Here is a 13887-nt window from a genome sequence, read left to right on the forward strand (position 1 = left end):
CTTCTTGAGTCCACTTGGGAAATTTATATTTTCCTATAGACATCTCAAGTTGCCTGAACTCTATACTCTACCTGAGATTAATATGGCTATGTGTGCTTCTAAAAAAAAAAAAAAAAAAAGATTGCCTGATGAATCTGTTTACCCTTCAACTCTCTGTGATTTTAATAGATGTGTTTCTTTTAAGCTATATGTCATTGAACATTTTAAAGATAATCTAAGGGTCCTTGTTAATAAATTATTTAAGTGATTTCATACACTTTATGTTTTCATTTTTCATGAGGCGTGGGTATTTTTGTGGGAAGGAAGGAGTGGCTGCTACTGGAATGTTGACCAGATGTCATTTGGGGTGCCATTTTCCTGTACAGTTCTGAACTGAACTTTCTGATTTTGGTTTCCTACCCTTCAGTGTATTTTGCCTTTTTCCTATACTACAGTTTTTGGTCAATTTGTTTCTTTCCGTCCTGGAATTTCTAGTTGCCTTTTGGATCACTCAGTGTACTAACAGAATAAAGCATATTCTTACCCCTGGCTTAGCCCTTGAAAGCACAAATCTGGTCACTTTTACCATTTAAAAAATAATTTTTATAAGAATGTTCATATTACTATTATTTCTATCAGTGAAAATTAGAAATAATCTCAACATCAAATAATAAATTATAGAACACTCATGAAGTGAAGCATCTTTAAATTGACTAAAGTCATTTGAATGAACAATAATACAGAAAAATACTCATGATATAGTGTTTAAGATATAAGAAGCAGGATATATATGACTCTGGCTTACAGTAAACACATAATTAACATTTTAAATCTTTCACATAGAGGACTCATACATTACTGTGTTGTGACCTCCAACTAGTAACTTAGCCACTCTACTATTTCTCATCTGAAAAATGCTAAAGCACCAAATACAAAATACATGCTTAATTTTAAAAACAATGTTCCTATATCTTGCTCTAGATTGACCATATTGAAAGTATACTGGTAAGTATTACTTACAATTAATATTTTGCTAACCTGGATTCTTTTTCATTAAATTGTATTTCTATGTCGTTCTATTAAACAGTAATATGAGTTCTAGGTTCATTAGTTAACTTAAAAAAAACTGAGAGATGGCTACATAAATAATCATGCATTTTCTTTTTAAGAAGAGGAATAGATTTGTATATGTGAAGGAAAACATGGCACTTAGTTTTATTCAGTTGAATACAATCAGGGCACATTTTCATCTTTCTACAGCTTCCAACAGCAGTCACTTATTTTACCTAGTTATTTTGAACAGTTATTTGAGTTGTATTTTAGCTACATGCTTATTAATGACAATAACTTAAACCAGTATGCCTGTTACTTATTCTGTGATGAACTGACAATGAAAATAACACATTATAATTTGATATAATACAATATATTCTTGCATATTATTTCCTATTTCAAGTGAAGATGCCTCGTGATTTAGCAAATGATTTCTCTTACATAGAGATTTCTAATTCAGTTTGTATCTAAAACTCATCGGTTTTCTCTTTTATTAAAGCAATTGGTAACCCAACAAATGCAATGAAACAAAGTAACCAGCAGATGGCAATAATGACTTGTAAATCAGAATTTTTTAAACTAGGTAGTTTTAAAAAGAAAAAAATCATTGTTCTTATAATAAATCAGTTTACTAAATATGAAATGTAGGGAAATTCCAAATTCGATTCCACATAAAAATAATTATGTTGTATATTTTGTATATCAAATAAGTAAGATATCCATTACGGCTAACATTTGGTTTTTCAAATAATAATAGCTAGGTAAATTGAATCAAGTGATTTTTTAATGAAATCGAAATGTTTTAATTTTACACAAATCCAGAGATATAAATTGAAGTGGGTAGCTAAGTTACATCTATACCTAGCTTGGTTATATGGATCAGGAAAGAGAGGTAATTCAGTGAATATCATTTTGAAAAAGTTAAATTTTCTACTGTAATTTGATAACATACAAATTTCACTTTAATACTCTTCTGCATAAAAGATGAGTTTTTATCTGTGTTGTTTCACAGTTTCTTATACTTTTTTTTCCTTTTGATGGTACAAGGAGTTGGGATTGATGTCAAATTGTGTATCTTTATCTTATCACCATTAGATAGTCCCAAAGATGGTAGCAAAGTTTTTAGGATCTCACAATTATGTCAACTGTAATTGAACTGCATATCCAAGATTCCTTAGAGCCATTTGATTTAGTAATTTTCTTCATTTAAATTAAGAAGTTTTAAAAAGGTGAACCAAAGGGGATTTATTTTTTATTTTTTGTAGGACTTCTATAAATTCATAAAGATGAAAAAAAATTATTTATTCATGTATCTCTATTTTTATTTCCAAAAAAATAGGGTAACTGTATATATATGCTTCTTGGTGGCTATGTATTTTCTATATTTTTTTTCTTTCTTTTTTCTTTTTGGCTATGTATTTTCTAATTGTTCTGTTTTTATAAGTTAAAAGATCTTTTTAAATTCTTCTTCAGCAAGTTGCCTCCACTAAAAGAAATGTTTTTGCACATGTGTATTTTATAAAGCAACTACTTCGGTGTAAAACCATTACATACCTTGGACCGACTCATTTTTCAATAGTATTTTTGCTGCTATTGAATTACTTTATAGATCTTGCTTTAATTCTAGCTGGATGCAAGTGCTTTCTCATAGAAGAAAATGGAAAGTTACCAGGTTGCAGGGAAGCATACAGCTTGACTGTAAATGCATCTGTATGTTGTGCTTTGCATGAGGCTCCTTACCTGTGATTAGTTGGAGTTCCTAGGAGTTCTAGTCTACTTTCTGTATCCATGAGGGGCTTATTCTCCTTTTAAAATTAAGCTCCTTCTGCCACCCATACTCTGGCCAGTTGTTACCCAGGTCTATACTAGGTGAAATGAGATCTCTTTGACCTTGAAAAGCTTCATATAGGCATAGTTCATTCAAAGGAAGGAAGTTAATTGGGAAAATTCCTTCACCCACCCCCACACTAAATGGGGAGACTGCCTACTTGCATAACATATACACACTGATTTGAACAAAAAAGTATTAAGTAATTGTTAAATGTCTTAACCAATATATACACAACCACATACATATATGTATATATACCACACACCCCAAAATCTATTTTTCCATGAACTCAGTGACGATAGTTCCATGTACAAACTTCAATATACCAAGATTATTTTTATTCACTACCAAAGTAACTATTACAAGAATTACTACATTCACTATTAATAAGCAAAAGTCTTAGAAGAATGAATTCAAGAATTGTAGACTTATGTATAGGCAGATTGAATGCAAAACATAGCAAAACAGCAATGATACGTAAGGCATCTGTGTGCTATGCTTTATATCCCATAATAGATGATTTAAGCTTTAACTTTGATTACAACGTAAGGGTCTAGAAATATCACTGTACTGGGCCCAGGATGTTTTGGACAATTTAATTTACTTCTCTAGTTTTTATTTCCCTGACTGTGGAATAAGAACTATGGACTACATAGCCTTATTAAAGCTTTTTATTTGATTCTCCCTAGTATTTGCACCTACACTTAAGTAGTAGGAGAAATATGCCTCTTGAGCCATACAATGTTCTGTACCCAACTCTCTTCTTACCAGTTTCCCTTCTCTCCTCATTTGCATGTAGCTGCATTTGGATTCCATCCTGAGGGTCTTCCTGTCTGCGGTCTATCCCACAGTTTATCCCCATCCTATACCCCATTTGCTACACCTCATTGCCAACCAGATGACTTAAGCCTATCTCTCTTTATCTAACGTGTTCAGCCCAGCCCCAGCCTGGCCTCCACTCCATCCCTGGCCTTTGCTCTGGTTCCTGCCTGACTCTACTCGCTGTCTAGTCTTTTAGTATAGTGGGCTTCATTGTTCCAATTTTCTAATTACTTCTGTCCTCTAGCAGAACTAAGTTGGAATCAGAATATAAGGGGAAAGAGTAAATGAGTAATAAGTATTTACATCAAAACCACCAGACTCTTGCTTTTAGAGTCCTGCTTTCACATAGATATCGGCCTATCCCCAAAAGATAAATTCCCTCCTGCTCTTTGCCACAATCTAAACAGCTTCTTGAGACACCAATGACAATTATATAATCCACAAACAGAAAATTTGTTGGGATATGCAGCTTTTATATTTCTTGATCAGGTTGTTTCCATGGGTTCAGTAAAAGGCAATGGAGGCTTTCAAAAATTTTCTTAAAATTTAGACATATTTGTTTGAGGCGCTAGCACAGTCTCAGTTATGAGTACAGACAGGATTTGAATCCTGGCTATCTCACCAGTCTAGGTTCCAGAGCACTTAATTTCTCTACACCTTAGGTTTTTCATACCTCAAATGGAAAATACCTTGGAGAGCTATTGCATAGATTAAATAAAACAATATATATAAAGTGCGTAGATGTAGCAAATGTTCTCTAAAAGTAATTAATACCTTATCAAGGCTCTCTGTGGAGAGGGAATTATTTATATCATCTTCTGCCCCCCGCCCTAAGGGAGTCCAAAGAACTAGCTATGGTTCTTTCTAGAAAAGAAAAGGGGGGGTGTAAAAGTAAATTAACATAAACAGAGGGCCTAAGGCCATAGAATGCTATCAAATAGGTAGTATTTATCTTCATTTTACAGATAAAAAAAATAAATGAGGCAAGGAGAAGATTCTAGAATGCCCACTCTTAACTCACAAGTGTGTAAGATTTATTCCCCTGAAAGTCCTCAAAGTTGACAAGTTGGGAACTACAAATAGAAATAAAAGATGTGCAGCATAGCTTTTAGTGTTTTAAAATAACAGCTATAGGGGACACCTGGGTGGCTTAGTGGTTGAGAGTCTGCCTTTGGCTCAGGTCATGCTCCCATGGTCCTGGAATCGAGTCCTGCACCAGGCTTTCAGCAGGGAGCCTGCTTCTCCCTCTGCCTGTGTCTCTGCCCCTCTCTCTCTGTGTGTATCTCATGAATAAATAAATAAATGATCTTAGAAAATAAATAACAGCTATAATTCACATATCATAGAAGACATTCTTTTAAAGTATAGAATTCAGTCACTTTAGTGTATTCACAAGGCTGTGCAACCATCACTAATAGTTCCATGTTTCCACTACTCCTAAAAGAGACTCCCTTCTCCATCGGCAATAATTCTCATTCCTCTTTCCTTCTAGCCCCTTGGTAACCACTAATCTGCCTTCTATCTCTATGAATATACCCATGCTAGATATTTCACAAAAATGGAATCATACAATATGTGGTTCTTTGTGTCTGGCTTCTTTTACCATGTTTTCAAGGCTCATCTATGTCATAATATTTATCAGTACTTCGTTTCTTTCTGTAGCTAAATATTCCATTATATAAATTAGCCAAATTTTATACATTCACCAGTTGATGAACTTTCGGGTTGTTTCCACTGCTGCCATGAATATTCACACACAAGTTTTTGTGTGGACAGATGTTTTCATTTCTCCTCGGTGTATACCCAGGAATGGAATTCCTGGGCTGAATGGTAACTCTATGTTTAACCTGTTGATGAACTGCGAGGCTGTTTTCCAAAACGGTGTACCATTTTCTCAATGCCAAGGTACAAAGTTTATTTTCTGGACTCTATTGTTTGTTAATCTACTTGTCTATTATTTCACCAATACCCAACTGTCTTTATTACTTTAGCTCTATAATAAGTTTTAAAGTCAGGTACTGTTAGCCTCCAACTTTGTTATTCAGTATTTTGTTAGCTACTCTAGATCTCTTGCCTTTCCATATAAACTCTAGATTCAGTTAGTTGATAGCCAGCAAACTTGCTGGGATTTTGATTGGAACTATATTGAATCTATAGATCAATTGGAAAAGAACTCACATCTTGACAATATTGAGTCTACCTATCTACAAACATGGAGTATCTATTTATTTAGATTTATTTAGATCTTCTTTGAATTGTTTCATCAGAGTTTTGTAGTTTTTCTCATATAGATCTTATACCTTATATACCTCATATAAATACATAAATATTTTATGTTTAGACCTCAGTATTTTCTTTTCCCGTTTTGAGTGCTGATATAAATGGTGTTATATTTTTAATTTCAAATTTCAGTTGTTCATTGCTGATATGTGGGAAAGCAATTTACTTATTTAACCTTGCATCCCACAACCTTGATATACTTTATTAGTTCTATGAGTTTTTTGTTGGAAGCATGTTACTGTTCTATGTGTGTTTTTTTAAATGATTTTATTTATTTATTCATGAGACACAGAGAGAGAGAGAGAGAGAGAGAGAGAGAATGAGAGAGAGGCAGAGACACAGGCAGAGGGAGAAGCAGGCTCCATGCAGGAAGCCCGATGTGGGACTCAGCCCTGAGACTCCGGGATCACGCCCTGGGCCAAAGGCAGATGCTCAACTGTTGAGCCACCCAGGCTCTCTTGTTATATGTTTAAAAAAAAAAAATCAGTTACGACTGAGAAAGAAAAAAATCCTTTAAGTTGTAAACAACTGACTGGCTTGGTTGGTAGAGAATGTGACTTGATCTTGGGGTCATGAGTTCAAGCCCTATGTTGGGTATAGAGCTTAAATAAATACATAAGTTTATTATTAAAAGCAAAAACAAAAACAGAAAAGCCTGTAAGCAACTGAACAAGCGAACTCAGTTGTATTGTGAATGAGCGACATAACCATGCAGGAGGATAAAAAAGAAACTGATCTAAGTAACTGCAAAACCTGTGATTTGACTATATTCCCTTAGTCGGGTGGGGTGGCAAGGAACAACTGCAAACAACTGCTTATATACATTGCATATATATTCCCAATTCTGTTGGCTGAGAGGGCCTGGACAAACATACCCCAGTGAGCACATCTGGCACCCAAATTTTGGTTTCTAATATAGTTCCCCAACTAAAAAGAATCCAGACTCCTTGGAGAAATGGCTGGTTCCAGAAAAGGTACAAGGTGAGCCTAAAACATGTTATGCCAGAAACTGAAGTGCAAAACAACAAAAAACAATTAGAGCATGTCAAAAGGATAGAGGAGCCACCTTAAGGGGCTCCGGATGACCAAATGTGGGGTGATTTGAACATTAGGATAACTAAGAATAGTACTAAATTATAACATTGAAAAACAGGAACTCTTTAGCCATGAAAGTCACAGTACGGCTGAGGAACTATACCTGCTTAAAGGGCTGAAGCAGTATGATGACTACAGGCAAGATGTGATCCTGAACTGGGTCTGTACTGAAGGAGGAAATATGCTACAAAGGACTTCACTGGGTCATTTGACAAAATTGGAATACACAGGGTGGATCACAGTATTTCACCACTGTTACATTTCCCAAGTTACTAACTCTCCTGTGGCTATTTAATGGAGTCATCTAGGTTTTAGGAAGTACTCTTTGAATGACTTCGGGATAGTGGGGCATGGTATGTAAAACTTACTCTCAAATGGAAGAACACAATTTGTATATATTATGTGTGTAGGGGAGTGGTGCATGCATTACCTCAGTGTGAATGCAAAAGATAAATCAAATGCGGCACAAAGTTAACAATAGATGAACCTTGGTAAAGAGGATACAGTGTTCTTTTATACTATCCTTGCAAGTTTTCTGTAAGCTTGGGACTATTCCAAATAAAAGGTTTTTAAAAGGTTGGTGTTTGGCATGCACAAAAAATGAAGGATAATGGAGCAAACTTCTGAAAACAGAAGGTATGATAACGTCATATATTCTGAAGGACTGTCATGTGGAAGGATTAAGACTGAATTTGGCTAATCTTATTTTGTATTAGCCTGCCTCGTGTAATATCATTACAGTACATCCAAGAGTTCAGGGCTGGAAAGAGAGGTAGTTCTTTAAGTTTTATGGAGTCTTCAGTATCATTCTGTGCAGAGAGGTGAAAAGTCCCATGATTCTAAGAGTTCATCGGGTGGAGTAAATGAGTGAAAGGGACAGGTGTAGGAAAATGGGAACTAGTGGGGACTTGAGAGCAATGTCTTCTCTAGAGGCTTCCAAATACAATTAAAGACAAAACCAGACTCTGTACAGTAATCCCGTTAGCAGTGTCCAGGGGTGTTGGGGTGCCCAGCTATGACCCCTAATCTTACCTAATCCTTTTTTTCCAGGTGAACAAACAGGTACCAAAATTCACAAAGCAAGTGTGTAAGATAATGAAAGGTGTAAATGTGTGCATATATATCAAAACACACCATTTTTAATGAAAGAAATTAATATCCACACATTTGTACTTCTGTACAATTTTGGGTATTATATAATTTTAAGCTGTTTACAAATAACATGTAATGCTTCAAATATTACATAATGTCGATAATACATTTCTAGCAGAAATAAATATATTGCACTTAAAAAGAACTTCATTAGATGTTACTTCATAGTATTAGGCTTATAACTTCTTTTTTCATAAAACATTTCCCATGCCCTTCCCCCCACCCCCAACACACACACTTCATTACAGTGACTGTTCTCACGCAATTCATTAAGCAAATGAACACAGCAAACAATAGAACTGTGATAGAGTCTACTAAAGAGGCTATATCCAATTTTATCCTTTTGGAAATAAAAGACGTTCTTTTAGGTTTCTGAAAATAAGGAAAAAAAACTAAATACATATTTTAATGTATCAGAAGTAAAATACAACATATTGTATTTTTTGTCCAGATGTATTATTTTACCAATCTTTTAATTGTATTATTATCAGGGGAGGGGATTGGAATTGAGGGAGAGAATAAGAAAGAAGGGCCAGAAAATACTTATGGATTATCTGCCTATCAAATATTTATAAATGAACCTTTGCATATTTAAGCATGCTAAAAAAAGATAAATATTAGAATATTTTATAACTGGCATGGAATATAAGTGAAGAAATTATTTTATATTTTCTAAAGGTTTAAGAATTTGTAATCTTCCCATTGCTTATTATGTCCTTGCATTCTGAAATAATATAAAAACATGTAAAATCCATCCTCCACCAAGCTGTCTAAAGGAGCCACCTGATAATCTTTTCTGTCCAGTGCTTTATTTCCTTCTACTCTAGATTAGGGTATAATATAGTTTTGTTTGTAACAGTTACCAATTCCATAAATGTTTAATAATGAAAACAGCATCCTTATTTTGTCAATGTAAAACTGAGTAAAAATACTGTTTTTCTTGCAGTATGTGACCCTGCACATTACATAACTGGATTTTTTTGAACTTTAGTTGCTGAGTCATGGGTAAGCTTGACTGCATACTTAGTGGGGTGATAAAGTCATTCTATCCATTTTATTTGAAGCTCATTTTTTTTATATAATTCAGCTAAATATTATCAAGACAGCCTGAAAAACTAGCATGAAATTTAGAAATGGTTAAATACACTAACATCTATCTGAAAAATTCATAGGAAGTATGGGAATGGGGATCCTCTTCTTCTAAAAATACTTTTTTCTTGGGCTTTTGGAGAGTGTCCTTTTTCTTTTTTTGCACAGGAGTCTAGGGATATTGTGGCTGGAGAAGTGCAAAGGCAGATATGAATGAGAGTGAGGGAGGGGAGATCTTGGAACACCCCACAAGTTCATGTAACTACTATAGTACAGCCCCACACAGGGGTTTTTTTCTTATTATCTTTTTAATACCTCCCATCCTGTGCCCCTCTACTAGGAATAACAAAAATTCAAAAGGGCCAGCAGTGCAACCTAAATTCATTAATGTAGAACTTGCAACCTAATAATTTGTGATAAAATGTCGACACGAGATGGATATACTTTACCTATATACTGCTAAGAGTGGACAAAGGAGGGGGAAGAGTTAGTAAGTAAAAGAAATAACTGACCTTATTCAGCATTATTGATAAATGTTTTAAAAACAAATCAGGCATGCAGAACCTACTAAGATATGAATTAATCCCTTCAGGTTAGGTAAACCAGCTCTGGAACAGCCTCTTTTTAGCAGCACTGCATGTTAGCCATATTTTCTGATACTGTAATATACCTTCATGGGGGGAACCCTGAATTTCTTCCGAATATACTGTCACTCATGCTCTTTAATCATTCAATTGGCTTTCCCACCAACTATCTAGTTTTTGCAATTGCTTTTGGTAGGACAGGCTTTTGACTTTAGAATCTTAAATACTCAAAGAGATTATTAAGTAAGAATCAAGAACCAGAAGAGCTTAGAAAGACTCGGATTAGAGTAAATTTCTAGCCTTGGTTCTCATGGCTAGGGTGAACTTTGATCAGGTTAAGCTCCATGTACCTTGTGCTTCTTACTTCTGGTTCAAATAATGCCAAGTACTTCAAAAATATATCTAATTTAGAATTTCAGGTGTTCTTCCCGAAGAGCATGCTTTGGTATCTTAGTCTTTGTTTTCCTCTAAACACTCTACTTATTTTTAGTCTTACATTGCTGAATTACAAAATCAAGTTTTGAAGTCAGGAAATACTGGTGTAAAACCATATTTAACCAAAAACATACAAACCTACTTTAAGACATGTCAGTTGGGAAAAGTGTCTGAATAATATTAAAATGATCCTTTCATTCTCATTGAGAAGAAAATTCAGATACAGATTCACTTTAGTAGACCAGTAATTTACCAGAATATTGAGTAACATCATGTTAAATAGCATCTAGTTTTGTTATTCCTGCTGTAAGCAGCAGTATTGCGTATTACGAGGAGCACTGGCAACAGGCTATTAAGTAACAAATCCCTATCCTAAGCTCTAGGATGGATATTTAAACTCTTTTAAAGAAACACATTTATGCTGTGTTTGAAAACAAACTACCTGTGGATACTATAGCATAACGTGCAAGAAGTTAGAAATTGGCCTACAGTGTCTGCCATAGGACTTCAAGATGCTTGGTTAGCACAGCTGATGCTTCTCCATAAGAAAACTATGGGACACAGTGGAGAAAAAAATTGCAAAGTCCAACAACAATGGCATCACACAGACAGGCTATGCCATTATGCCTCGTCTCATAGACTAGAAATGCCCCAGAAAGGCGTTTGATATGGAAAAGCCTAACAGAACAACCAAATAAAATCCCATGCAGTTTGATGTGAAAAGTATATTGCATTTACTCCCACCTCTACTCTCAGCAGTGACATCTCCCATTTCTTTTAACAGATTCAATACTTTTGCAGTCAGGACAAAGTAGATACAACATTTAAATTAGGCTAACATAGAGTTTTGGGGAACTTTGTAAAGAAGACAGGTTATATCTTATAGCTAGAACATATTATATTTTAATGTTGAAGGACTACAAACTTTACTAAATTTCTGTTGTTAGGGACACAAACTGTTGCAAAATGTCAAACATACTATCCTGACTGTCAATGCTTAGATATATGTTGCCCCCCCCCAAATACAGAGATTATATATCACTAAAATATCATTAATTACTAGACACTAAAGGAAGGCTTAAGAAGACATTAAGGACACAAAATAAAGAGGATAAATGCTTTAGACTGATTTACAATAAAGCAAGCACTGCCAGTGTTTCAGTCAGGGGGTCACTGAGTTGACACAGGATTTTAGATAATGGACTAGAAAAATAGTAAAGGAGTCACCGAATGGAACAGTAAAAGAAGAACACATAACTCCTTGTGAGCATATATTAAATGGTGGCTATGTGGGCATTCAGAATGTCATTCACGAATCCTTGTCAATCAGTGAGAGGTAACAGCTAATCTAATAACAAAGCAGATTTATCAAAAATGAGAATTTGGCCCAGGGCATTTTACCATCCAAAAGGTCTCCCAAAGCTGAAGTAAAAATGAAAGGGTCTTTGGTATCCCTGGCAGAGAAATTCCTTTCAGAACAGGGCAGCTGTCTTGTTATTGCAGACTGAGAGAAAGTCCCCTGTGTCGTCACCGAGAAGCTTGAGAAGTGTTCCTCAGCAAGTCAGTCATAGTGCACTTAGAATGCAGCCCAAAAAAAATAAAACCTCTGTTTCACCACGTAACACACAGAGCCTCTGGCTTCAAAACTGTATCTAGAAAGTTTTCCTACATAAATGGCAAGTAATTGTGAAAAAGAAAATTAGGAAGAAAGAAGACAAGACTGGGAAACAGAGCTTGTCAGGTACTGGCCCTTCAGTATTACAAAAAGAACTTTGGAAAGTCATTACCGCCTATTCATCCACAAAATAGGATGCTTTAGCATCATCTCAGCCCCTTCCTCAGCAAACTAATACAAAGGAAAAACTAAACATGCTTAAGCTACAGCACTACAAATATTTCTCTATTGGCTCTCATTTTCTACAGAGAGAAATGGACTTAAGTTAGTCATTATGCATTACAGTTGGTATGTTATATATATTGCCTCTTTGAAGATTCTTTTAACCTGTGGAAAGCAGAAAGAAAACCTCTACATGTTGATTTTATACATTACTGCGCTGACACTGCATTTTTAACCGCTAGGTATAATGCACCTTAAAATTCATCTGCTTTGTGTTATTCAATTTCCTGGGCAAGTTAGTATCCTATTGGTTGCAGGACTTAGGCTGGCTAAGAACTTTATACTGATTCTCTCTCGAACCCAAGAGCTGTCCCCAAACTAGACATGACTCCTGGTCTGTGGTGCACTCCCTCAGCGGTAGGTTCTATTGTGAGTCCAGCTCTCCTCTTTAATAGGTCCCATGTCTCCTGGAGAGCTCCTGCTCCAACACCCCACATCCCACCCACCCAACCCTGTCCCATATTTCCATACCCATTTGCACATTCTGGATCTGGATTTTCCTAGGTTTAGAAGTCATACAAATGGTGTCATCACAGCAGAGGAATGGCGCAGTCCTTGGATAGCAGCATAGGGACCCTGCTGGAAGTAGTGATGGTACCGGGGCATGTGGAATGAGGGGAACGTCGGGCCACTACCCTGCATGGAGCTGGCAATGGCCGATGGTGTCAGAGGCATCCCAAGTCGGCTATATGGTGGCAATGAACCCTGGATAGGGTGAGGAATGGGTGTTGCTATGGATGCTGTGCTGGTGCCAAGAGCAGTCAGGGACTGGGGGTGCTGAAAGCCAGGAAAACTGGATGAAGATGATACCCAGGAGCTGAGAGACAAATTATCAGACGTTGTAAAGGCTGACCCTGAAAGGAAAAACAACTCATTAGACTAGAAACTACTTCAGTGTGCAAATCAAGAATTACATTATCTGTAAGGACTGATTTATTTTTTAAAATATATAATAGATTGACAATTTAAAAAGATAGCATGTCAACCTTTCCAGATATCATTTGTACCATATATGGAAGAGAGAATTTACTAAATAGAAAAAGACTTAGCTCATTCGATGGCCTACATACCCCCAGAGAATGGCCAAAACACTAGTACCCTGACTGAGAGTAATAACTGGATTCCCTATAAAAAATAGCAAAAGGGATTATAGGGGAAAGGAGAGAAAATGAGTGGGAAAAATCAGAGAGGGTGATGAAACATGAGAGACTCTTAACTCTGGGAAACGAACAAGGGGTAGTGGAAGAGGAGGTGCGTGAGGGGATGGAGTGACTGGGTGATGGGCACTGAAGGGGGCACTGATGGGATGAACACTGGGTTTTATACTATATGTTGGCAAATCAAACTCCAATAAAAAATATACATATAAAAAATAAAAATAAATTTAAAAAAGAGAAAGTTGAGGGAATCATGGTTCCAGGCAAAAATTTATGGATTCATAGGTGATTCCAGTTTTACAGTTTACTCTCACTGATTATAAAATCATCAATATTGTGTCCTAGTTCTGCAAATTGAAAAAAGAGAAGTTGTAAATTATTTTTATAAAGTTGCTTTGGGAGAATGTAATTTTATTTTTATTTTTTTTTAATTAATTTTTATTGGTGTTCAATTTACCAACATACAGAAAAACACCCAGTGCTCATCCCGTCAAGTGTCCACCTCAGTGCCCG

The 13887-nt window shown here is 35.7% G+C and overlaps 1 protein-coding gene across 1 annotated transcript in view; it reads right to left on the reverse strand.

The window, feature by feature from the left end:
* Positions 1–8177: 8177 nt before the first annotated feature.
* Positions 8178–13887, reverse strand: part of TBX20 (T-box transcription factor 20) — a 55729-nt gene continuing 50019 nt past the window's right edge. The window contains exon 8 of the mRNA XM_026019137.2: positions 8178–13071. Within this exon, the coding sequence (XP_025874922.1) occupies positions 12731–13071 (341 nt within the window). The 3' untranslated portion in view covers positions 8178–12730. The remainder of the gene's footprint in view (positions 13072–13887) is intronic.

Source organism: Vulpes vulpes, chromosome 7 (genome assembly GCF_048418805.1).
Source record: "Vulpes vulpes isolate BD-2025 chromosome 7, VulVul3, whole genome shotgun sequence".
Classification (NCBI taxonomy): domain Eukaryota; kingdom Metazoa; phylum Chordata; class Mammalia; order Carnivora; family Canidae; genus Vulpes; species Vulpes vulpes.